Source organism: Esox lucius, chromosome 10 (genome assembly GCF_011004845.1).
Source record: "Esox lucius isolate fEsoLuc1 chromosome 10, fEsoLuc1.pri, whole genome shotgun sequence".
NCBI classification, from domain to species: domain Eukaryota; kingdom Metazoa; phylum Chordata; class Actinopteri; order Esociformes; family Esocidae; genus Esox; species Esox lucius.
Genome location: NC_047578.1, coordinates 14,708,426 through 14,735,816, shown reverse-complemented (window position 1 = coordinate 14,735,816; position 27,391 = coordinate 14,708,426). Strand labels below are relative to the sequence as shown.

General features: G+C 42.4%; 1 protein-coding gene across 5 annotated transcripts in view; it reads right to left on the bottom strand.

Moving 5' to 3' along the window:
• Positions 1–927: 927 nt before the first annotated feature.
• hivep3a (HIVEP zinc finger 3a) overlaps positions 928–27,391 on the bottom strand; it is a 40,831-nt gene continuing 14,367 nt past the window's right edge. For 3 of the 5 annotated variants that reach the window (XM_010873616.4, XM_020050506.3, XM_013135622.4), the window contains 6 exons: positions 8,416–13,119; positions 7,979–8,166; positions 4,588–4,763; positions 4,240–4,332; positions 3,223–4,136; positions 928–2,564 (listed from right to left, as the gene is read on the bottom strand). In XM_010873616.4, coding sequence (XP_010871918.2) covers positions 1,887–2,564; positions 3,223–4,136; positions 4,240–4,332; positions 4,588–4,763; positions 7,979–8,166; positions 8,416–12,669 — 6,303 coding nt within the window. In that variant the 5' untranslated portion in view covers positions 12,670–13,119 and the 3' untranslated portion in view covers positions 928–1,886. Of the gene's footprint in view, positions 2,565–3,222; positions 4,137–4,239; positions 4,333–4,587; positions 4,764–7,978; positions 8,167–8,415; positions 13,120–19,220; positions 19,433–27,391 lie in introns of those variants that run through there. The other 2 variants (XM_020050505.2, XM_020050507.3) reach the window with 2 other exon arrangements.

Here is a 27,391-nt window from a genome sequence, read left to right as displayed (position 1 = left end):
CAAAGACTAAACTGAAAAAGCGTGTTTGGTTCTTAAATGTTGCCACAATGAAATTGGAGAGGGGATCCACAATTTATATATGTTGGTCCATATCAAAAGCTAAGACACCACCACCAAATTTGGAAGAAAATTAGGTGTTTTGCCATAGAAATGTATTGCGGAAATATTATAATTGGCCAGATAGTGGTTGAAAAGGCTAATTGGCAAGGTCACACCATTTAGTATATGTATGTACAAAGATCACTCAGCAAAACATATATCTGATTAGCACATAGAGAAATGGCCACTGTCTCATCACACATAAATCATTACTGGGTATTTATATTTTTAAAAAATATTACGGATGCTGCAAAATGTGGCATACCCAACATAGCAAGAACATTTATATTAACAACACAGTGGGGCTATCTCAATCTGCTTGACTGTATGATAAAATTTGCACACATACTCAGAGATTTGAATTTCACTAACCTAAATAGTATCTCAGACACTACTGGCACAATTTTGACACAACTTGGGTGAATGATGCATGTTGTCAAGAATCAGTTAATTGGTAAATGAAAGAGGTCAAAGAGGGATAAGGAGCAACCAGTCTGATATAGCTAGCTAGTTAGCAGTTGTTGTCTAAGGGCATAAAGGCTAAAGGCCTAAAGGCAGTACTTTGAGATTAGATGATAAAATACTCTGTAGGTGTCACTGTTTAGAGGGTTGGGAATAAAAAGACAAGGTCTGAAAGGCTCTTCCATAGGTGGGTAGTACCTCAGGACTAGTGACTAACACTAGGTGGCGATACAGAATACAAGATATACTATGCCACTGTTGTGGGATGCTTTACTGAATTACATAGAACCACATTTTAGGTGAAAAGAAAACACACAGGGACACTATTTCATTATAAATTTGTAAAAACAAGAGATTTAATGGCAAAAGACACATGAAAGTGACAAATATGGAAACTTTCTCCTTTATAAAAACAACCTGCCTCCTTTATAAAAACAACCTATTAATAATGTATTTGACAATAAATATTGACTGCACCATGTACAGCATATGATCAAAACAAAATATGAATATCAAATCAGTGCAGTTTCTACCCAGCATGTTTATTCTTATTCCAAGATTTTCTCTCAACAAGAAAGTAGAAAATATGATTATTATTGTAACCCTGATTGTTCAAAACTCAAATTGACAACACGAATAATAAACATAATCTTAAAAATAAACTAATAATCACAGTTGTTAAGAATGACATTTCAAGCCACAATCTTGACAGAAATTGCACTTCAAAATACTGGTTAGGGTGAGTAGAGATTTCTAGTACGTTTCTATATTTGGTCGTACATTATATAAACACAACAGGACCAGTATAATATTCTTTATTATAGTGCTATCAATGGAAGGGGGAAGGGAGATTAACTAAATAAAGTCTTTATCTAAATGTATATCCAGCTCTCACATAGGATAGTACAGAATTGCATAAGAGCACATCAATAATAAGTTAACAGCAATGACATCATCAAACAAAAGAGGGTAAAAAAAGATTACAAAACATATACTGCATATTTAACATACATGTATCTATATATTATTCATATAATTACATAATCACATTATAGTCAGAAGACCTACACTTCTGAATGCTTATTAATTCCTTTTGTCTTCTTCAGTCTCAAAACCAGACCTGCTTGCTAGCTCTGAGACCATGCATGATTCCCAAATGTGTCTGAAAAGTCAACCTGTCCTCTATGTAGGAAATACATTGCCATTTTAGACGTACACAAAAGTCTTTTGCACTGTTCCCTAAAGATGCTCCTTCCTATCAGGGTTTAGTTTGGGAAGAAGGCATCTGTTGGCCTTGCGTATTGACTGGAGAAACACTGCCTCCTCTATTTTATATTTGTGTCTTTTTTTGCGTCTGTGGTTTCCTTGGACAAATTGCTTGTTTGGGCGGCTGTAGTGTGGGAGCTGCCTCCTTTCTCTGTCCCAGTAAATTGTAGTTTAGTCTTTTCCCTTTGATTCCGGCTCCCATGATGCTCCTGTCTCCTGGAGTACACCTGTACATGGGCTGTACCGGGCTTGTCTGGGAGAGGTCCTAAATAGCTGCACCCGGCCTTGTCAGCCGCTCCCTCTCCTGTCCTGATGGCGTGGTCGCTGGTGTGCATACTAGTGCCAGGCTTAGCAGCTACTTTCAAAGTGCTCTGACGGTGCTTCAGCGGTGAAGGACTACAAAGTGGACTTATGTCCAGTCCAGCTTTCCTGGGGCAGTCCATCTCTGTTGGGGTAGGGGTGTTCTGGGCTACTGCGGGCCGGTCCATTCCTGCCAAGCTGGGGATGTTCTGCCCTACCATAGGGCCCGTCACCAGGCTGTAGAGTGGACTGGTTCTGGACTGTAACATGTGGATCCCACCAATGGGGATCATCAGGTTGGGGGTCCAGGCTTGCTGTTGGGAGTGGAGCGGCAAGTGGCTGAAGACACCCCCCTGGCTCCCTGGGGATAGTCTTGTCCTGGGGGACAGGTGAGGGGGACGCACCTCGTCGCTCTGCTGAACAGAGTAGCTTTTCATCTGGGTGGAAATGAGGGAAAGGAATGAGGTAAAGTTTAGAACCACAACGCAGCCAAACCACAACTTGACCACGGCTTGCGATGAAACCTACTATGTTTATATCAGGTGAGCTGACTGAGAGTCCTTGTGGTTCCAATGTCAGACATTTAAATGATAGGTGTGCGTCTCGTTTTATCACCAACTGCCCAGGAAAAACACATTTGTGTCTATTTGGGATCACTCATGCGCTATTTTCAGGTTCTGTGTTGTTTGTTTGGTTTTAATCATAGAAAGGTCGAGTTGCCTTTTCCTTCCTTTTCCTATAAAGGTAAGATTTTAAATAAACCTGAATGTACAAACCTGCATATCCTTATTTATAAATATATAATCTATATTTGTTTTGGGTGTTTATATTGCTTGCATTTGGCTGTTTAACCCTGGATTCACATTGTGTGGTGAAACAGGCTTATTTTAATCTCTGTTCTGAACCAACTAACCAAACAGAGACAGATCACGCTGCAGGTTAGTGTGCAGCAATGTGGCTATCAAACCCATCCATCCCGTAAACATAAAAAAAGAAAATAGAGACTAACGGTCTGAAAAACAATACTTCCACAACCACCTTAATCACATATTAACAAGGTTATGTTCTAGAGATGACAGACAGAGACATACTCACCAGCCTTGACTTGGAGCATGTTGCTGTATCAGGCATGTCCTTTTGGGGATTTAAAGACTGGTCTCTGGGCAAATTGTGTTGAGAAGGAATGGTTTCCCGAATGGTAGGGGAGCCTGGGGGCCCACTCCTTGGGGACGGGAGCCTGACAGGCAATAGGCTTCTTGGGGGGGGGAGATGCTTCTCTAGGGAGGGGGAGACATGACAACCTAGTGGGGACAGAGAAGAGGGTGGGGAAGGGCTAGGGGACAAGGATGACAGTGAGCGAGGGGAGGGGTGGGAGGGGACAGGGGAAAGGTAACGCCTGGGGGAAGGGCAGTGGAGAGGGGAGAGGCTCACTCTAGGGGATAGGGAAGCAACAGGAGACAGGCGAGGGGTTGAGGGCAGGCGACTGGCTGGAGAGGGAGACAGGGCCGGGGATGGAGATGAGGACGAGCGATGGCCTGGGGATGACGATGAAGGCGGGCGATGGGCTGGGGATGAAGATGAGTGCTGGTGTTGGGCTGGGGATGAAGATAGGTCTGGGGTAGGTGAGCGCAGTGGGGAGATGTGACTGCCAGGGTCCAGCTGACTCCTCTGGGAGAAAAGAACTCTCTTCTTGCTGGGGGAACGAGCTGGGCGAAAAACGCTTGGCTTCTGGTGTTGGCTGGACCCAGACTCAGTATCATGAGATGGTCTGGTACTGTCTCGGCCCGGAGGGGTTTTGTTTTGATCTGGGGATTTTGGTGGCTTGAAGTGGCTTGTGGAGGTGTAAAGGTCTTCATGGGACCCGGAATCCTCTTCATGATCTTCGTCAACACCGCGATGGTTGTCATCATCCTGGCTGTCTTTGTCATCCTCTTCAGTTTCGCCGACGTTAGAGTATGGATGCTCCTTCTGCCCCGTCTCTGACCAGACAGAGCAATCTTCACTGCCTCCTTATGAGGGCGGAGATTACAGTGAAATGGTTACTATTCTGCAACACAACAAAGTATTATTGGATACTTTCAACGTAGACACAGTTACATAACATCATCCTACCGTCCTCAGCCTCTTCCAGCGAAGAGCCAGTCATTGGCCTGTCATTGCTTTTCTTACCGTGGGCCTTGGACTTTATGTGTTTGGTGAGGTTCCCTGGAATTACAGAAATCTCTCACATTACTATCTGGAGAAATCCGTACTGAACGTGAGAATGGATATGTACATTTCAAGCAGCTCAGCAGTGATCCTTCCTCAAACACTTATTTCATAAGACCAACCTGGTACAACTAATGTACCAATTCCAGTAGGTATTCACCAATCCCAACCTGGATCCAGTAGTACATTTTAGTCTTGTGTTTATCCATAACCACAACAAGGCATCCAATCCATTGTGTATCCATAGCTCACCTTTGGTTTTGAAGGCCATGTCGCAGTGCTTGCAGATGTAGGGGCGTGAGTCTGTGTGCCGTTGGAGGTGTTTTCGCAGCATGCTAGGCTTTTTACAGCGGACCCCACACTCCCCACACACGTGTCTGCCTCTGCCTCGACCCCGCACGCACACATATTCCTCACTTGATCTGTAGCTGAAGTAGGAGAAAGACAGACTGCTTTTAGTTTAGTGATTCTTTTTCCATATATCCTCAGTGCTACTAAAAAACTATAGATTAGATTAAATTGGCATTGAACAGTACAAGAACTGTACAACGAAATGCAGTTAATATCTAACCATAAGTGCAAATAGAAGAGGGCAGAGTAGTGCAAGTAGTAAGTAATATGTACAGCTCCGGAAAAAATGAAGAGACCACTGCACCCCTTTCTTTCCTTTAAAAAAAAAGTCAAAAAGGAAGGTTTTGAGTGAGGAACGGAAGGGTTAAAATTAAGAGACCACTGCAAATTGAATGCCTCTGTAAGGTGCAGTGGTCTCTTAGTTTCCTCCCGGAGATGTATATATATATATATATATATATATATATATATATATATATATATATATATATAATACCCGATAAAGTGAAAAACATGTTTTTAGAAATTGTGCCAATTTACCTAAATATACTGATATCAATATATTTAGGTAAATTGCCATGATTTCTAAAAACATGTTTTTCACTTTATTGGGTATTGTGTGTAGAATAATGGCATAGAATGAATGCAATCATTTATAATACATTTGTATGACGCAACATAATGGGAAATTTGAGAGGCCTGAATACTTTCCCTGTATACAGTATTTAACACCTGCAAGCTGCTTGCATTTAATGTTTCTATTTTTTGCTCAATCTGTTTGGCAAACGCCCTTCTCACACAGTGAACTCCCACCCTGCCTTTTGGTTAGGGGGTCCACCCCGTGTGTCTGTGAGCATGTGTGTGTGTGTGCGCTGACATGTGTGTGTATTCCTGTGCGTTTTGGGTGGAGGGTGTTCCAGTTTGGGTTATAAAAGCCCCCTGTGTGAAGCTGAAGTGTGGGCCCCGCAGTGGGTCTCTAAACCCCACCGCCACCGTCTCACACCGCCGCCAATCCTCAGACAAAACACAGAGGGCCTGCGACATCAGCAAGGGTGCAGGGTTTGGAACAGCCAGTGAATAAAAGCACCGGGGTCTGGAACTGCAGGCCAATAAAAACAGGCCGGGGAGGGAGGGAAACCCTGGGCTCAGAGCAGCTGCTCCAAATAAACAGAAAATAAAACACTCTCTATTAATACGAATGGTAATTACAATGATTGCTATCATGCTCGGGTTTTCTCAACTTTCGGGAAATTAGAGGGGTTCATTGTGGCGCTTTCATGACACCCTATCAGATCTCGGCGTGCGTGTGTGCGTGTGTGCGTGTGCACGGGGGGTGCATGTGTGCCCACACAAAACATCCCTCACAATGACCTGATATACAGCATCTATGACATTGATGACTGGCGATTCACGGCTCACTGTGACAGCCATTCACAGATCCTAACGTTATCTTCGGGGACAGCCCACGCCAGAACATCCCTAACTCAGCCCTCATCGCTTCCCCTCAACGACCACCCCCCCCCCCGCTGAAAGGTCACTGTTGGACCTATTCTGTCTTCCGATGCTTTCTCTTATCAGCCCTTGAACACACACTCACACACATGCACACGCACACACCAAAGCGAACTGACAGAGCTGGTGGCCGGGACGAGAGATTAGTCATTTTGAGAAGAAGACTGTGAACCTGAGTCACCAGGTTCCTCAGAGTACTCAGAGCAGCGCACAGATGGCACCTCAGTGCCACTGAATCATAGAGGGACCAAGTGTTCTCAGGAGTATCAGTTATGTCTGCTTTATAACCCGCGTGTGATTCAATCTAGCTTTGTGGATAACCGTAAAAAGAACACGGATGAATCAGAGAACCCTGATTCTCTCAGAGCATTTGATCTCTCAAAGCTCTCTCTGACACAACCTAAGTGTCCCATTACTAGAGAACCTGAATAAGTATATTAGTCAGCCCTTTCTAAATTAACATAGATTCATTTCCCATTCTTCCCTCAAAATATTATTCCTTTTCATGTTCTGTCAACAACTAGAGGAACCCAGATTCACAGAGAAATCATGTAAAAAGACAAGTCACTTCTCATTCATTAAATTAATCACGATCCAATATGGGAAGGAAATCGGCTGGTGGCTGCCACTCCTCCCTCTAAAGCTAAATAGCCAGAATCATTGACGGTGTTGGGTGTTAACTGAGCCTCTATGGGGTACAGTAGAGAAAGCTGGGTCGTTTTTTTGGTCGTTTCCTGGCTAGGACCACTCAACAGACGGGCTCTGTTGGTGTAGACAGACAGCCAAGCTCCTCCTGTCCTGTAGAGGGGAACGATAACACTCCACAGCTCTCCACGCACCACACAGAGACCAAATACCATCACAGTGACTGTACTAGCTTGTAGCAAACATGCTATGTCTTGTACTTAACTATATGTGTGATTCCTATAACACAGTGGTGAATGGTTTTCCTTGACCTCTCACACTTCCACACAAACAAAAACATGATAAATATAAATATCTGTAATAACAAAACTGGTTGCAATTCCTTTACACTACAAAACATCAATTTGTATATTGTTGTCAGTTGACGGATGTTTAGTGGTGTGTTTGGGGATTTGTAGATATCTATTACTTTGGATGCTAAATAATTGTATAGATCAATAAAGAAGGTATTTTAAATGAAATTAAAGGTACTATCATGTGTCTCTGAAAGTCATTGGTTTTACAGGTTTGAAAATCACAAAACGTGACAAAGATTATTTGATAATAAGCATTTTATTAAGTGACAAACTCTTATCGTGGAAGGGGGTTAGGTTATATTACAGAAGATAATTAGCTAATCCCACCTATTTAGTATGCCAACAATTGTAATTCCATTGATACCCATTCACTAAATTCACTAAAAAGTAACATAGTTTAAAAAGTAACACCAACACACTCTACAAGCAAGGAGTGTTTATCCAGACAGTGCTACTTGGTATTAGTTCATTGTAAAGGTATACAAATGATCACGCTATCTCTGTAGTATACTATTCTTAAAAGTTTGATGAGCTTAGTTTTGAGAATGTGTGGCCTCTTTTTCAGAAAACAATTGTTTATCTAAAATGTTATTGGTGTGAACAGCGTTGGTGTTACTACTCGAACGGGGGTAATCATAATGTTACGACATCTTTAAAGAAATTGAGCAACACAAATAGTGTTTTTTTTTTTGGTGTTAATATGTACCTATATACATTTACATAATAAATGTATTCAAACAGTATTTACAGTAAAATGTAAATAGTCACAGTCTACTCACCCTCCCTCACTGACCCAGATTTGAGATTCTCTAAAATTGCTAGTCGACTGAACCTCATCTTCTTTTTTCTGCTCTTCCTTCCCTTCCACCTCCAGCTCGTGCTCTTTCTTTGGCTCTTTGTCCTCTGTGGACGGCTCTTGCTCTGTTGTATTGACACAGCGGCTGTCACCGGGCAGGGTAGCATGTACCTACACTCAAGAGAGAGAGACATGCAGGGCAAATTCACCAACCCTGCTCCAGCAACATCAAGCCAAGAAGATGGGGGAATTCGTCATTACTTTGTTTCAGCACATACGTGAATTATACTGTAGCGTTACATTTCACTCTGCAGGGCTAGACGCATCAAATGAGAAATAAGGCAAAACTTTAAAAGGGTATTTGGTTCAATACAAGATATAGTAAGAAAGACAACCGTACATACAAAGCTGAAGAACTACCTCAGATGGGCAAGGTGTCTTCATGTCGGCTGGCTCTGGTGGAGTCTCTGCAGGAGTAGATGACATGGGAGACATGGTGTAGATGGTGGGGCTGAACCTCTGCTTGCAGTCCAACAGGGACATGGCTGTCTTGCTGGAGAGGCCTGGAGGGTTGGGGTCATACTCGCTAGTGGACCAAGAGGAGTACACCGAGGGCTGGGGATCAGTCGAGGTGGAAGGGTTTGGCTTGATGTAGTTCAGATAGCACCAGCTGTGAGAGGTGGTGGACTGGAGGGTTGGATATTCAAGTCCGTCTGGACTCATGGGAGAACATCCTCTAGGTAAACATAATGGAATCTCAACTTTTTCTTCTTTTGTTGATAATTCTGCAATTGTGTTTGATACACAGCTCTCCTTCTCTTCCTCCTCCTTTACTCTTTTCTGTTGCTGTTTGGACTCAGGGCTGAAATCGACACTGTTGGAAGGGGATAACATTCGCTTGTTGCTCCCTGATCCTGAAACTCTACTGCCCTCTTCGGACCACAACTCACCGCCTGGAGGCAAAGGTAAAGCTAAGTGGTTGTCAAGAGGCAGGGACATGGCCAGGTGGCTGTTAGGTTCAGAGGTTGTGGTATTTCTATTTCCACTGTTTAAGCCAGAACACATATGTTCCTGGGACATAAGTGGTCTTGTTTGGGACCGAGTGGTGTATATGGCGCAGGTTTGAGTGTTGGTGTCTCCCTGTAGCCGGACTACTGCTACTGTTGGTGATATGGAAGGCTGGAGTAACACTGGGCTGAGAATTATGTTTGGGTTAGGGTTGGGGATTTGCAGAGATTGTGTTATAAACTCTGAATCGCCATCATGTCTGCGAGTAGAGATTGGGATCTCTAACTTCAAGCCTGTGGACATTGGATGGTAGTGGGCTTTCGCAATCCCTGATGAGTAGTGTGTGGGGACAGAGTAGGCAGGCCAAGGTTGGGGTTGGGCAGAGCAGGTTTGGGCAGGGTGGATTTGGGGTTGGGCAGGGTGGATGTAGGTGTGGACAGGACGGAGGGAAATCAATAGGTTATCTCCTGAATGGAGAGATGATGGAGCTACCCTTTGTTTGCCATCAGGATATTCTACTGGGTTCTGAGGAGCTTCAGAGCAATGTCCCGTCAACTGAATACTTTGAGCAATGTCCAATTGTGAGGGTGACTCTTGGTAAAGTGTTTGTAAAGGGCTACAGGACATTGCTTTGCTTGGGCTGGGTCTAAAAGAAGTGCTGGGGCATACAGGGTCTGGACTGAGGCTACAGTGAGAAGGGTTGTTCACTTTTAGAGTAATGTATTTGGCAGGAGTGGAGGAACTGGATTTGAGCTTTAGTTCTTCAGCTATGTCAGACTGCTCCCCCTCTTCTGGGTCCCTGACCGTAGTGTGTCTTATGAGAAGACATTTGCGTCTGTCCCTCCAGCCTGCCACTGAGCACTCAGGGGACAAACTGCTGTAGTCAAATGACTTGCTTCGCATCTCTGACATTGCCATCAGTACAGATTGCTGCTGTGGGTCATGAGGTGCTTGCTCTGAGGCAGATCGCCGCATCTCCCTTTTGTGATGATGCATCCCTGGGACAGTCAATGTGTTAGGGGCCCTGGACCTCCTCAGTGGTGTTCCAGCTAAGGTCTCCATGTCTCCTGGTCTAGTGGACTCTTCCAAAGATGCAGAGAGGCTAGATGCATGGGATGCACAGCTGTCTTGACTGGGGCTGCGAGGTAGAGAGATGGAGTCGAAACTGGACATCGACTCCCCTGAAGACTGGGCAGCCTCAGCCAAGCGAATACGTTTCTTCTTCGGGGGCAGCTTCTCTATGGGTACCCCAGACAAAGTGAGGCTTCTCTGTGGCCACTGGAACTCCTCAGTCCTCTCAGTCTGTTTAGGCATTATGGATGCTGTTTCTGACTGTGTCTGAACAGACTCAATAACATTGGTGTTTGAATCCTCTGTGACAAATATCTCAGGAACATTGTGTTGGCGCACCAGTTTGCGAGGTGTTGGTTTGGATGAGTGTAGCTGCAGTTGTTTCTGAGGCACTAGTTGAGATGAGTCCTCACGAGACGGGAATTTAACATGCGTCTCCTCTTTACCTTTGCTCTCTGAAAAGAAAGTGTCCTGTTTCTCAAATGAACTAGTATGCTGAATCACTGAGAAACCTTTTGACGTGCCTTGCCTTTCTTGTTCTAACCGTGACCATGAATGTTGATTGCCTGCTACATTGACTTTGTTTTTGTCTTGCACGGATGTAGATAATGTGGGTGAGGATAAAGAAACAGTAGAGGATGGATCATCAGATTCAAAACTCTCCTCTTTCCTCCTCTTGCGCATTGCCAAAGCCCCTGGTCTGCTGATCGTATATGGTATTGACTGTGAATGGTCAAGCTGGCATTCTGATGTATCAAGACCCTCCTGGGGAAATGGTGCTACACAAAGGCTCCTCTTGTGTGCCTTATAACCCTCCCAGGTTTTACATCCAGTGCCACAGGATTCACACTCATATGGCTCTGGTTTACATTGCTTATGTTCAGGAGACACAACCGACATATTTTGATTGTAGAGTGTGTTGGAGCTACTGTGCAAACTATGTTCTTCTTTAGTGAATTCAGCACCAGGGGGAATTTCGATGGCTGGTTGACGTTGCAGCATCCCAAACCGTCTGCACTGTGTTTCAGACCGTTCATCGAAGGACTGGCTAAGGCGGAAGTTTTTGGGGCAAACGCCAGAAGAGGCATCACTTGAAATAGCAGCAGAGGGCATGGAGAGGCTTCTCAAAAGAGGAGAATTGGAAGTTGATGCCTGGCCTGCTGTTGGATCCAAGTTTAGTGACTGGGGTTGATGAAACTTCTCACACGGAACACCCATAGTAATGGAACCACTGGTCTTAAAGCCTGGTTCATCAGGATTGTTGGTGCTGTGGTGGACTACAGATGGCTCTTTCTGAGATACAGGAACCTTAGAGTTAGACTCTGTGCTATTTCTCCTAGACAGAGAAAACCTTCTGGGCTTGACACTGTCAATTTTACTGGTGTCCACCACAGCCTCGTTGATAGTGATGAGGTTGGTGATATGGTCAATTACCTGCTTCTTGGGCACTGTGAATGGGATGCTCTTCCCTTCCTGACTCTGGCCTCCAGAGGGCTGCTGGTTCTGATGCCTAGACATCCTCTGGAGATGGCCCAGGCGGCCATATTTCCCCAGGATGATCTCTGCATAGCTTTTGGCACTTGTTGTGTTGGGGGAACTGTCCTGCGACTGCTCAGTGCTTTCGGAGCGAGAGAAATAACCAGACTCTGTGCTGCCTCTACTCCCTACACCTGACAAGGAAGTGATTGAGTCAGAAGAACTTAGAGGGCCATGTTTTCCTCGGCTCAGACGCATAGCCAGCCTCTTCTTAATGGCGTAGGAGTTTTCCGTCCCAGTGGACTGCTCTGTAGACCTCTCAGTGTCTCCATGGGTCTTTTGGTCGGCTACATTGCCTTGTCTCTCCAAGGTAGTAGAGGCAGCAGTTGATGACTGTCTGGTTTCATCTTCTGACTCTGTCACTGGTTCTTCTAAACTGCTGGGCTCTCCAGAGGCAAGGCCGGCCTTCACCCTGTGGGTATGGGACTTCCGGTGCTTGTAGAGGTTGCTCTTTGTCTTGAAAGAGAAGCCACAGGGACCACAGGGGTAGGGCCTTTCACCAGTGTGGGAACGGATGTGTTTCTGCAGAACACTGGGCTTGGCACAGGCACGGCCGCAGTAAGAGCATACATATTTCCCAGGTTTTCCAGGCTTACGCTCATGTTTCTGCTTCAGAGTGCCCCCTTGGTTCTCTGTGGCAGGACCTTCTGTAGACTGGATACAGGTGAATGATGAGGAGGACATTGATGGGCTTCCATCAGTTGAGGTCTGAGACACTCTGTTAGATGCTGCCTCTGCCTTTGCATGCTTACCGTCATCCACCGGTGGGGTGTCTGAATCAACGCTTGGCCTCTGAGGCCTGAGGCGCTTGCGCTCCCGCTTATTAGGCAGTTTACTGTGCTGGTGCTGTCCATGGTGCTGTTGGTGTTGTTGTTGATGGCCTCCTTGTTTGGAGCGAGTCTGTTGTGTCTGAGGTTGATGTTTCTGGGAGGAGGGAGACTTGGGAGGCTGATGGTCACCAAAAGGCTGAGGAGACTTTCCTGACTGAGACTGAGGCTGGTTGGGGCCTACAGACTCCTCCCCAGTCCGCAAATGGCTGCGGGTGTGCAACGCCTCCATAAAATGGAACTTCAGGTAGACGCCAGGAAACCCTCCGCCTGAGCCTGAAACAGGCCACACAGGTCAAGCCTATTCATTCAATGGACTGTGGTATTGATGTATGATTTGTAATTCGTTTCTCATTTATAGGTATCTCGTTTTATTTGGCTCTAGTCATACTGTACTCATACTTGCTACTGACTCTGGAAAAGCCATTCATTCAATGTATACTGAAAAACAACTGTGATTTGTCATGCAGTGACAAAGTTATTTTCCATCCTGAGCCAAGGAAGCCGCCCATCTTGGTGTTCTGTTGGCTTCCAGGGTCAACAGCGCAGTTATTGGATCCCGTGTCTTCAGCAAGTTTTTTAGTCAGGTGTTCTGATGAGCCAATTCTAGTGTCAGGCCTTCATATGATGTATCTTGGATGTTAAATTGGATGTCAGCGTCCTCAAGTTCACTCAAATGGATCTTAGAAAAGAAAAAAGAAAAACAAATCAGACAACTGACAAGACTACCCGATGGCAAGTTGAGGGTCTCTCTCATTTCTAGGTTTCACACAAACATAGTACACATATAGTGGAAATAAAAAGTCTACACACCCCTGTTAAAATGCCAGGTTCTTGTGATGTAAAAGAATGAGACAAAGATAAATCATGTCCGAGCTTTTTCCACCTTTGATGTAACCTATAACATGAACAATTCAATTGAAAATTGAAAATAGTTCAGAGTTAACCAATCACATTCAAACTCATGTTAAATAGAAGTCATTACACACCTGCCATCATTTGAAGTGACTCTGATTAATCACAAATAATGTTCAGCTGTTCTAGTAGGATTTTCCTGACATTTTCTTAGTTGAAACTCAGAGCAAAAGCCGTAAACTAATGGTGAAGTATGAGTTATTAAGGGTTTATAGCTACCAATTGGTCATTAGTTAGTGATTGTACAGGTAGGATAATTCATCACTTTACTTAAAGAGACACAAAATAATTAACTAATGGTGAGGTATCCGTTATGAATGCTTTATTCCGGCTCAAATAAAATAAATAATTATAATTATTTGGTATTAGAATACTAGTGACAGCACATACTCCTCCCTTAAAGAATGACAGGATTAACTAAGGGTAAGCTATAAAGACAAATTCGTAAAAAAACCACTCTGGAAATATGGACATCATGAAGGAAGAGATGAGTAATGTATTTTCAGTAGAAGTGTCAACAGGCAAGTCTTATGCAAAAATATAACAGTCACATTAATCAGTCAATCAAATTTAATTTTGTAAAGCCCTTTACATCAGACATTTCACAAAGTTCTTATAGAGCAGTATTTGAAAACTAAATTACTAAAATGTAAAATTAGCAATTAGCTAGGAATTTACATGGCTAGTTACCATTTTTAATATGATTTTTCATACTGAAAGTGTACCCTGTTCTCTTTGGAGATGAAATTCCAATATTCTGAAAAGTCTGCAAATCTTTCTTACAACTCCAAAATTATTTACAAGTGAGCAAATTATTTACAAGTTTGCAAAATGTTTTCACAACTACAGAAGTAATAACATGTTTGCAAATCTTTGTTGCCATTTAACCTTCACAGAAACAGATACTAATAGTCTCTCTCCACCGTCTATATTTCAAATAAATTTTTTCCTCACTGTTATTTCCTCACAATAATTTTTATTGATGATACTGTTGGAAAGAAAGCTTGGAGATTAGAGGGCACTTTTCACATAGTCGTCCAGTTTCACTTCACTTTGTCTACAACAAAAAGCACATTTGCATTCCATAACAAGTCCTTCCAGGAATTGTTTCTCCAAACTTTCTTGTGTTATAGAATTAATTGATAATTTATTGAATGTAATTTCTTGCAGTCAATCACACACCATATTGCAGAAGGACAAAAAAACAAACAAGTTTTTATAACTGTGTATTTATTGAAAATAAAAAATTGAATATTTCATGTATATGTTTGACCCTTTATTCAGTACTTTGTAAAAGCACCTTTACTACTGATCACCGCTTTTAGTCTTCTATTGTATGCTTCTACTAGCATTGCAAAACTGGATTTGGGCAGTTTCTCCCATTCTTTCTTACAGATCCTCTCAAGCTCAGTGAGAATCGTTGGGTAGCGTTGGTGAACTGCGATATTCAGGTCTCATCACATATGTTCACTTGGGTTCAAGTTCGGACTTTGGCTACTCAAAGACATTCACAAACTTGTTTCCAAAAGCCAATCCAGCGTTGTGTTGGCAGTTTGCTTTGTGTTGTTATGTTGCTGAAAGAATCTTAGCCCAAGTCTGAAGTGTTGTGCACTTTGGTAACCCTTCTTGCAAATTCTCCCACCACTGCAGAGAAACTGTAAAGTTAGAGTAGCCACTGGGTTCTTGGTCAACTGCCTGACCGAGGTCTTTCTTGTTTTGCTTTGCAAAACAACCAGTTTAAGGAACAGTCTTAATAGTTACAGACTTCTTCCATTTCACAATGATGGAGTCCAATGTGCTCCTGGGAATTCCCAATGTAGTATCAATTTTTTTAAAACCTTTTTATACGTTTTGTACCTTTTAAATACAGATGGGTAACATCATGTCCAATCAATTGAATTTGATGCAGGTGGGCTTCAATCAAGTTCTTGAGACACATCAAGGATGAGGAGAGTCATAGCAATGGGTCTGAATTCTTATGTCCATAGGACATTTCAGTTTTTCCATGTCAATAAATTGGCATGGATTTCAATTTTTTATTTAATTTTTTATTATGGGTTATTGTGTGTAGATTGATGGCAAACAATATTTATATTTAATCAGTTATCAATTAAGTCTATAATGATAAAACATTTTAATACGTAAAGGTCTCAGAGTATACTTTAAAAGTTCTGTTCTACTGATTTATGTCACCAAACAGTGATTCATAAACTGGTCACAAGGCAATGCAGTTTACCATATTATTGTGAAGAAAATGCTAAAGATCATAGCATTAGGTTTTAGATTCTGCAACTGTTGGCCACAATATTCCCAAATCATCTGTGTGCATTTCACATTGCTCAGTCATGAACCATTGTGTCTTTCTCAGGGGTCATACTTCCCAGACAATGTTATATTTTCCTCTTGATTGCACAACTCATGATGTTTTGTTGCAGCCAGACGAGACAGTTTCACTAATTCAGAAGACTCAAACCCAGCTGCTAACCCCAGCTAAAAGAATTAGGCCAAATGCAAATGGTGTAGACTGCAGATAGATACCATTAACACTGTAAGATAACACCAACGCCTCTCGACTTTAAATGGGATATGCGATTACATCATTCAGCTTTGAGAAAAATACACTGCTGTATGTATCCAGTCAAATCCTCATTTCGCCATTATCTGTATGTACACTGACACTCAACCATAATACTCAAATGATAGCAGTTCACTTAAGTAATACATTTAGATACACCAAATACTATGATCTTCAATACATTTGCATTGGCTCCAAGTAAACCCCATAATGAAAATGATCTAACTGGTATACTCAAAGATGTCTAAACACCAGGCAGCAAAGACAACCACATTGTATCCTCTTTAGAATTGTGTCATTTCTGTTCCTCTTGAGAATAATATACTAGGTGACACAGTGAACAATCAGATGCAGGAGGAAATAACTCCACATTTCTCCGTGCCAACACACTGTACTGTAGCAACAACCCATACTTCCCACACACTGGGTATGTTCCAACAAGCACACCACCGTGAATATTGAACACATGCCCAAAACATTGTTTCATACCACAAAGTATGTTAGGATGGTATTTCATCAAAGCCACTGACCAGATGGTTGCAGCCTGCACCCACGTTCCCCTGGAAGATGGCAAAACCACAGGAGGATCTAGCTGCTGCCAGTATATGTAACAACTGAGCTAACTTACAATCATATCTACTGCATCTGGCTGGTTTAAAGGTCTGCTGAATCGACCTCAAGGCTAGCATGTAAAGTACTTCCTAATGGAATCCAGCCGAGACAGAGGATATCCACCAATTTGAACTTTTAATCACACACAAACTGCATTGAGAATCACTGCTGGGATAGGGGAGATTGATTATCAAGAATAATCCAACTGCAGTAGGATTATACAGTATCTTTACTCAACAATGTAACATTTTAGTCTGATCCAACATACAGGTTTTCATTCCAAAGGCAAACAGACAAACCTCCACACATTTACTCAATTCCTTGTATTTCTGAAGTCCGCCCGACTCTTGGAATAACACTGACAGAGAAACTGAATTAGCTTTTTTACAGTGCAGCAGTCCTGAAGAGCTTTCTAATACACACAGATTTTACTGACTATATGCACAGTGATTAAATCAAGATTTGCTCGGCTGGTCATTTTATTTCTGATTCCAAATGCCCTTAATAATAGACTATAGTGTCAATATGAATAATCAGTCTTAACTGTCTCTCTGGTGTGCACCTCAGTGTCCAGTAGAGACTCCTGAGCACATTTTAGAACTGGACAGAAAATAGTTGATCAGGCAGATACTACAGTGCAGGTGGCCTAGAAGACAGGACACTGTAAGTCCCGCAGATATTAACGTTTCACATGAGGAGATACAATATCATAGTACAATTACTGGTGATGAGTAGTGCTCTCTACGGTAAGACATTCATTTGCACTTTGAGGACACATTATTATGGTACATCTGTGTGAACAGTTCCTTCTACCAAAAGGAAACGAATACAGTGTATTAAATTAGTGTACAAATGTTCATGGGTTGGTGTTGGTGTCACGTATAGCCAAAACTAAGATGAACAAGTCCTTTTAAATACAATGCTTGTTACAGACAGCAGCAAGCATCCTGATCTATCTGATATGAAATCTAATATTACACACTCCTTGAAGGCCCAGACAAAAGACTTGGGGATGATATGTCCACACTATAATACTAACACTACAACATTGAACGTTATGATGATGCCCTTTTGGTAGAGCTGGAATTTAAGACTTTTTGGGTGGAATGGTACTATTTGCTAACTGTAGTATGTCACAAGGCTGAATGAATTACAAAAGACCAACGACTGTTCATCTGGGTAAGGGAGACAATCAGGTTTGTGAAAATAAATGTTTTTCTATCAGCCAAACGATCAGGTCAATAGGCCAAAACAGGTTCAGAGAAATATGGCAGATAATTTTTTAAGGAAATTTAAAAAAGACTGCAAGGGGACTTAAAGCACCTAAAACAAAGTAAAATCTGCAGGGAAATGCAAACACTAGACTGGATCTCTTTCTCAGCGCCAAAAAGATTAAACTAGGTTAGCACTGCCAAGTCTCCTATAATTTAAAATCATGTTTACATTTTTGTTAACATAATAATAATAATCCAACTATGTGGTTTAAAACGCATTTTTTTTTAAATCAAGTAAATGTTCCTTCTCTCCTACTAGCATGGACCCAGTGGTGGTTGCTATGGCGACACCTCTAAACCATGCACAGCGATGGCAGATGGAGGGAAGGAGAGCTAAATATATCTTCAAGCATCCTCGCTGAGAGAGGGAGAGAGGTGGAAAGGGAGAGAAAGAAAAAGAGAGAAAGAGAGAGGGAGGAAGATGGAGAAAGAGAGAGGACTAAGGTACCTCTCTCCCTCAAAGCATATCTTTTTGGACAGAAAATGGTACAGATCAAAAAAGTCTTGAATGCAAGTTCTACAAACATGTATCCCGCCAGATGAGAAACTGAAAATATGACATAGTTCATGACATGACCACAAAGAAATGATTCAAATTTGAATATCAAGTCTGACTACTGTACACTCTATTTACAAGAGAAACCCTAATAATATTAACAATAGAAAACATCTGGTGTGATACATGTCAATATAAAACATATCTACCATATTGTGAAGTTACCTTGTCACCAAACATGTTTTACAAATAGTCTTTGTTAAGCCTTATGTAACAAGACATACTGTATTTTCCACTAACAACATGTTTTGCAGTCTCTCTCTCTCTCTCTCACAAACAGACACTGTATCAATTCAAGATGTTATCTTTTTTCTCCGATAATTCGCTGTCTTTCTATTTGTGAATTTCTCGCTCTCTCCCTCCTGCCCTCCTTTTCTTTCTGTCTCTCTCTCTTTCCCTGTTAAATTACACCAAGAACATTAACAGCAGTGCATCAAGTAAAAAAACAGCCCATAGCTTCATCAGCAGTCTGTCAGAGAAACAGAGACTTCGGCCTTCAGACAGAGAAGTAGAGCCCTGAGGGCATCACACACACAAGCAACACATACATTCCCAGGGGTGTGTGTGTGAGTGTTGTGTGTGCTGCCTGGGGGCTCTGTCTCTGGAGCCCCTTTCTCTGACAGCGAGCCGAAGCGTGGATGGACGAACAGTACACAGGGAACCACTACCACCCACCCACACACACACACACACACACACACACACACACACACACACAATAACCAGGCAATAATGTAGTAAATGAACAGTGTGGTACATATCCACAGCCTTAGTCAGATGAATCACGCAAACTGTCCAACAAAATGGAAGCTATCAACAGTAAAACGTTAGAGAATATCAATGTCCTTTACCTGGTGGCAGGTGGTTTTCCCTCCAGATCTGACAGACAGAACAAGGACAGTAGGACTGCTGAGGCGGAGTGAGAGAGAGCCAGAGAGAGAGAGCCAGAGTGCGAATGAATGAGAGCTCGAGTCTGATCTGTCTGTGAGTAGAAAGGTACTCAAGACCACTCTACTATACGTGCAATGAGCTGACAAATAGGTAGCTACCAGAGTACATTATGCCTGCCTGTCTGTCTGTGTGTATGAATGGGAAGGAGGGGTCTATATTCTATTTGTCTCTCTCTCACATATACACACTTTCTCTCCATGCCCCCCACCTTCTCTTTCACTCCCTCTATTTGTCTCACTCTCCCTCAGATAGTGAATTGGGATCTCCTTATTTGGAGGGCGACGTCAGGCCATGTTGTTCTTGGCAGGGATGGACTTCTGCTGCCCAGTTGGCACAGAGGGAGAACAGAGAGAGGTAGAGAGAAGGTGTGTGTGGTGGTGATAAAAAAAAAGGTTTTTACCTCAATTTTTAAAACACACTTTCCCCATTCAGTTCTCACTTTCCATAGGTGGGGGAAGCGCGGGAGCGGAGCTGCCTATTGCTGCTGCACAAACACAGGGACCCTGGTGAACAAACAGGCTCAAAGGAGTCCAGTTTTTCAGAATGGTTCTGGAGAATGTCCACACACAGACGCGCACACACACACACACACTCACGTACACATACACACTCATGTACACACACATACACTCACATGCACAAGTACACACACATATACACACACACAAACACACTCACGTACACATCTACACATACACACCACTGGCCCCTGCTCCCATCTGCACACGGCTGACAGAGAGCCAGCTGAACACAGTCCCGGCGATTCTGTGATTCTGACATCACCGCTCCTCTCTTTATGCCACAGGGACGGAGGGAGGCTCTTTTCCCTTTTTTCCATGTCGTTTTTCAAGTGGCTGAAAGCCTGCAGACGTGTAGTGCTGAGGGAATGCCATCGAGGCACTGGGTAGCTAAAGGATGGCCACTCACACACACACACACACAAACGCACGCTGCTTGGCTTAAAGGAGTGAAACAGGAGGCAGCCCTCACCAAGGTCTTCATCCCTCTGCGGCAGTGGCCAGCCGGCAGCACAGAGAGTCCTTGTCAGCATCATGGCCATGAGACCAGTGACAGAGCTTCCAGTGTGTGTGTGTGTGTGTGTGTGTATGTGTGTGTGCGCTCTGGAGCTCTCCACAGGCAGCTGGGCCTTGAATAAGAGAGCTACTTGCCAAAACGTGGCAACAACGCAAAACCAGCCTTAATCTGCCCACCAACTTTTTCCAGTGGTTGCCATGTTCATTGGGGGGGAACAACACAAAGAACTTCCCAGAGATACAGCCAGTAGTTCTCCCTCAGTCAGACACTGCATCCAATGAATTGTAGCGCCTTAGGGAAAGACTGTCAATTCACTAGCAGTTAGCTAAATAAGAAATAAGGTGAGGGGGAACAAAAAACGAGAATCACACACAGAGACACACATGCGCACACACAAATCAATTTTGTGTGACTGGGAGTGCGCTGTGAGTGTGTTAGTGAGTTTATTCACTAAGCAGTCCTCACACAGTAACGGCATTATTCATACACACTCGCAGATACAATTCATGACACACTGTCCTGCTGTCTATATCCGTGCTCAGGTTTCTGCCCTCCAGCTCTGCACAACATTAGCCCATTAACTATAGGTCTAATGGTCATCCACTTGAAAGTCAGTGACAGTGGGAACAGCAGATTGCCGGGGTAGACAGGCCTGGCAGGGCAGAAAACACACAGCAAGTGACAGCTCATACCCAGGCTTATACAGTCTCTGGCCCCGGTGTACTCATTATCACACCAGATAAAATGAATCGGCCTACTAAGCGGTGTGCTAGGAACATTGGAACAAAGTAACAGTGTCCTTTGTCAGCTAGCCAGGGAATATGTAATCCAACATGTACATACAATACACACACACTGTGACACCCTGTTGTACACACAGACACACACACCCTGTTACACACACACACACACCCCGACACCCTGTTATACACACACACATAAACACACACACACACACAGGTACACTCAAAGGGACCCAGATCCAGGACAGACAGGCCAAAGAGACCCATCTCTCACATTCACAGGAAATGGTGACATTGTCCAAATAGACCACACCCTGTCCTTTCCAATGCGAGGCTAAGAGCGCAGAGTGGAGTTAGGCCGGGCCCCAGAACGAGATAGCGGTATCCTGTTGGCATATTCTGCCATGTGTCTGCATTAAGGAAACGTCAAATTGCCCGTGTATTACATTCAACAACTAAACTTGTTTTGCAATTGTTTGAAACTTCGGCAAAGGGTAAAGTCAACAAAGCGTATACCCTCGTTCACAACATGAGGTACTTTTATGGAACAGAAAACAGAGATCAGACTTTTCATTGATGATTAAATTGGCAGAACGTTGGCCCAGTTCCCTCTCCCTCGATCTTCTGATTGGGTGCCAGTGGCTGTCCTCTCATCACCATATTTTGTACTGAATGGAAGCGCTTCAGCTTTATACATCTGTCAATGTGGTCTCACATCTCAAAGACCCCGTTGAGAAGACGGTCCATATTAAGCTCTGCATATTACCTGACCAGACAAGGACTCGTACAGTGTGTTCCCCTACGGTCAAACCAATCTCAAGAGCCACCACGTGATACGCACAGTACTGCAGCGCAACGTGTGGTTACGCGTGGCGTGACCCATTTCTGTACAACCCTGTTATTAACTGTTCCAATAAGAAATAAATTACATATATGTAGTACATGTATTTATTCAGCCTGTACAAGGGACCCTTTAGACATTCATTTTGGAAACAGAAATCAGCGTGTGCACAGCCATTTTGCTGACCTCCACTCCAGCTGAAATATATTCAGATGAAAACAGTAATCTAATGAATGAAGGTTTTTCTTCTCATAATGAAACCAAACACTTCCACAATACACACTTTGATATGAGCGAGCTGATTACTTTCCTCTAATTTTCTGAGGTTGAGTGCAATTGATACGGATTCTGATATGGATTCTCTCCTCTCTCTCTGTCTACCTCATTATCTCTTCTACTTATTTAGGGTGGCACAGCGACAGTGTTGAAGTGATTTAGCCGTTTCACTAAAGTTAAATTGAACGACAAAGTGCAATTTTAATATTGATTCTAACAGTTTGCAGATGGTCTTGTTTCTGAGGAATGATGTGAGGACATGTAACCATCCCTATGGGGACATTGAGACCCCGTTACTGGGAGGAAGGTGTTCCATGACAGGCCCCAACATTAGAATCTATTCAGGATCTATTTCAACTGAAACATTTGAGCTGTTTTAAAAAAAGAATTGAATATGCTACTGAAAATATTTGAATGTGGTTGTGTTCATGAAGGTCATCGGTATCCTGAGAATATAGAAAAGTTATTATTTCAAATCAATTAATTTATTTTTATAATTTTTTACCTTTATTTATACAGAGATATCAACTGAGACTAAGATCTCTTTTACAGCTGACCTCTGTATTACAGTCATAAAAAAACATAGAAAATGGTAATAAAACACACAATAAAATATAATAAAATTGCATTTTCATTACTTCAGTCTTCAAACAGGTCATCGCAAGCTTCTGGTAGCTCGCAACCCTTTTATGAGTAGCTAAACAATTCACATGTTCCACTGTAAACATTCTTAAACAAGTCAGCAGGCACCCAGCAACTATCCAATGATTGTAATGTAAACCAGCCCTGTTCAGACATTATTAAATAGCCAAACCCAATCCATTTTCAGCTTGCTGACACATCTGTATGTGTGGTGCGTGTGTTTAATCACTCACTTGCTAATAGTGATAGCCTGTGTCCTGCGGGTTGACAAAAAAACTTTGAACTTCCACAAATCCTTCATAAAATGATAAAGCAGTATCACCGTTTCATTATTAAGTGTCAGTACATTCTTCTGATGTAAGTGAAATTAAAGGTCCAGATGTGCCTTTAAAGAGGAATTACAAAGAATAAAATGTATTCTTCATGGATAATGCTGCGCTCAAGGGTGAGCTCTATCGAGGTAGAAGGCCAGAGTTCCTTCCGGCGTGTAAGGATTCCAGTTCCTGGTTCAGCGAGAAGCATAACAATAGAAATAACATCTTGGGATGTGCTTTGGAAGACACATCTTGACTGTGCCAAGTCTGCTGGGAGCTGCGACAATGAAGGAGGGCTTTAATCACAAATTGGAAATCAAGTAATTCTGCAAGAATACACAGTAAAATTGAAAAGAATGTTACAAGACCTGACTATATGTTGTCCTTCTGTTGCTCTATGAAACAGTGGATATTTTAGGGGGGGAAATAGGGCTCATCTCTGTAATTAAAGTCAGATACTTTCAGATACTTTGTAGGCAGATTTGGTAAACTGTTTGTGGTGGGGAGGTGGATGGCTGTGAAAAACTGTTGAAAAAACAGCAAGTAAAAGAACAAGTAAGAACACAGTGACAGGTCAGACATGGAGGAGCATGTCTCATGGTGGGAGAAAACTGTTCGTCCCATCATCTGTCCATTTAAGATTATACTTACAAAATAATTTTATAATTATTTGTTACATAAATACAACAAAAAGCCTTCTTTGGGTACTTACATACTACCAATGTTGTTGTGCTTATTGCTTAAATAAAAGCCTAAGATTATATGTGTTTGTCCTATTGGCTAAATAATTCTTCATTAGAGTGCTAGAATGCTAACAGACACTGGCATACAATAGACCATAGAAACGTTAGTGGAGATAAAAAAAAAAAAACACAATACAGTTGATTTGAGATGATGACAAACACGTCATTCATATGAGACAAAACAAATGTGTTGCAGTGTAAAATTACCTCATAAGCAACATGTAACTATACATATCTTTCTGGTGCTGTGCGAACTCCCAGTGTTCTGCCACCAACATAGCGTGCATTGCCCTCATGTGGCAGTGTTTGCAAACACAGAAAGGGGTCTATAGGTTAAACATCAAGCATGAGCAATATGCATTATTCTTAAGCTTGAAGGTAATAAATAGGCAGGGAACATTCCACACTTGGAAAAATCGTGATAGAGATAAGTCACTGTGATAACAACATATGTAAACTCTTACAATTACATTAGAGTACATTCCTAATTTCACCTTAGAATATGTAAGTATTCTGTTTTAGATAATCCGATTGCCTTTTTGATTGAAACTTCATTTTCAACTAGACTAAATAACAGAACAGAATGGAAAAGCAGGTCCTGAACCACACCATGAGGTTCTAGTCATCTTGAATATTCCTTTCACATCATCACAGAAGAATGCACCATAATGAACCGTTTAGTGAAGCTACCATTAGATCAGATACCGTATGATGAAGTTACTCAAGTATCTAATAATAACAATGTTTATCACAATTCACAATTTTGGCCAGCAGTTTCTAGACCAAACACTCAATTCTTACCACAGGGCAAATCATTCCGCAAATAAGACATCATCCATATAAACAGAACACATGGAGTTTTCAGGCACTCATAAAAAAACACAGGCACACAGACAATGAAATTCTTATGGGAAAGGGTTATGTATACAGTAAAACAAACTAAGAGGTGGACTAAAGAAAAGGTCCATGAAAGGGAATCAGAAAGTAGGCATGAATGGAAGGCTTTGTGTGGTTAAAGAAACCATGTGGAAAACAGAAAAGGAACTGCTGCATTTGGAAAGTGTCACTGCTGGCAATAGCTCTTCCTTTGAACCCGAGTGCTGCACTACAGAGTTACAGTCTGAGGCTGGTGTGTGCTGTGAGTTCATCATGTGTCTGTCAGGGAGGCGGAGGGATTACCACCAAACAACGTCAAATAAACCGTGAACACACTCTCAACCGTCACCAGAGAGAAGGAAGACGACATTACACTACACATGTCGGCGCCAACCCTTGTCATTACTGCCATTGGTGAGAACAGGAAGTAGGGACAAAGAGGACATTCAGGTGACACATGAGGTGAAAAGCACAAAATGTGATTCAAAAGATAACATAGACACACAAGAACACCCCCCCCCCTCCACACACACACACACAGACACACACACATGCCCACACTATCACACCACTAGGAACAGCCTGGAAGCTGATTGTGTACAGAAGATAACATCCACATGCAGGGTTTTTGACAGGGGTTTTTAATCAAGTGACAATGCATTCTGGACGTAGTTGTCATTATTTATTTTTGGATTTCTTCTGAAGTACCCATAGTTGTCAATACAATTTGCCATGAATTAAGCTGTTGTGTTATTCCTTCCACATATTCTGTAACCTTCTTTTTGACTTCCAGCTTGCTGAATGTTTCCCTCATCGTTTGCTGTCCTATGAACGGCAAGTAGCACAAACAGGCTACCCTTCTATGACAAATACCTTTGTTTTCTGATCTGCAGGCAATGGATTGCTGTTTGAGTGTTCTGTGGGTTCCTGTGGGCTCTGGTAAACCATAATGTTTTAGTTGTCTGAATAACTCGTTTCTGGGTGGGTAGCTTGCTGATTAAGTAATGCAGTGCTAACACAAAAGGTTTTGCTAACATGAAAGCAATATTGCACAACAATTTGTGATAGTACAATTCTAAAGAATATGTTTGTTTGTTAGCTGAAAATGTATTGAATAACTTTCTGTCCCAAGTACACTGCACGGAATAGGCTGGCTGCCTGAGTTCCTCTTTAAAATGTAGCACCCTTTAAGACAAAAAGACAAAGTCAGAGAAAAAGAGGCCAGGTGTAACTTTGCTTTGATACTATTTAGTACACTAAAAGCAAGTAAATAACCTAAACATGGTTTGGTTATACTTCTGTTCCTTTTACAGACAGGGGCTGCTCTAAATACAGACACACATATGGGGTATAGAGCTATTTTGTAACACTACCATCAGAAGAATCAATCCATACACAGCAGAATGGATACATTCAGCTGGCCAAATGGGTTAATGAGGTTGTAGAGCAACTGTTTGGAACACTAAGTTTGCTACACATCTCACACTTACTGTAATACCAGGTTGGCTCTGTTCAATTCATTTTCACACAGATCGTTCTGACTCTGCTAGTTTAAGGAGTGTGACTAGAGTTTCAACCCAGTTGTCCTGAATGCCGCAAGCCTCTGTTGTTCAAATATATACAGTCGCTGTTGTCCTCATGAATAAATTTATAAAATACAATGTTTTTACAAAACAAATTCATATTAAAGCCATAAGTGTCTCTTAAACCGCCATTAGCATCTTCTAACCTGTTACCCTAGTATCAAACCTTACATGGCAATTTTGTAAACACATTTTTGAAAGATTAAAAGATATGAATTCAATGTTTGTTGAGCTCAATTGAAAACTTTAAGATCAATTGAAGAGCAGCATAACCCCAGTGCCAGTAGGAGTAGTGGCAATAGGAGACACTGGCAGGAGTAGACTTTAGCAAGCAGCAGGACATGCTAACTAGCTAGTACACAGTAGCTAGTACCAACCAGCTCCTACTTTTGGACTCTCTGGCACCATTTATCCAGTCTGAGTTGGTAGGTGGATTGTGAGGAGTGTCTGTGTCCTGAGAAGCTATCAGTTTCAGAAAAATCCTACAGATCTCCCAGGTTATAATATAATTTATATGGGAAATATCAATAGAAAATACACTCACCTAAGGGATTATTAGGAACACCATACTAATACTGTGTTTGACCCCCTTTCGCCTTCAGAACTGCCTTAATTCTACATGGCATTGATTCAACAAGGTTCTGAAAGCATTCTTTAGAAATGTTGGCCCATATTGATAGGATAGCATCTTGCAGTTGATGGAGATTTGTGGGATGCACATCCAGGTCACGAAGTTCCCGTTCCACTACATCCCAAAGATGCCTCTATTGGGTTGAGATCTGGTGACTGTGGGGGCCATTTCAGTACAGTGAACTCATTGTCATGTTCAAGAAACCAATTTGAAATTATTCGAGCTTTGTGACATGGTGCATTATCCTGCTGGAAGTGGCCATCAGAGGATGGGTACATGGTGGTCATAAAGGGATGGACATGGTCAGAAACAATGCTCAGGTAGGCCGTGGCATTTAAACGATGTCCAATTGGCACTAAGGGGCCTAAAGTGTGCCAAGAAAACATT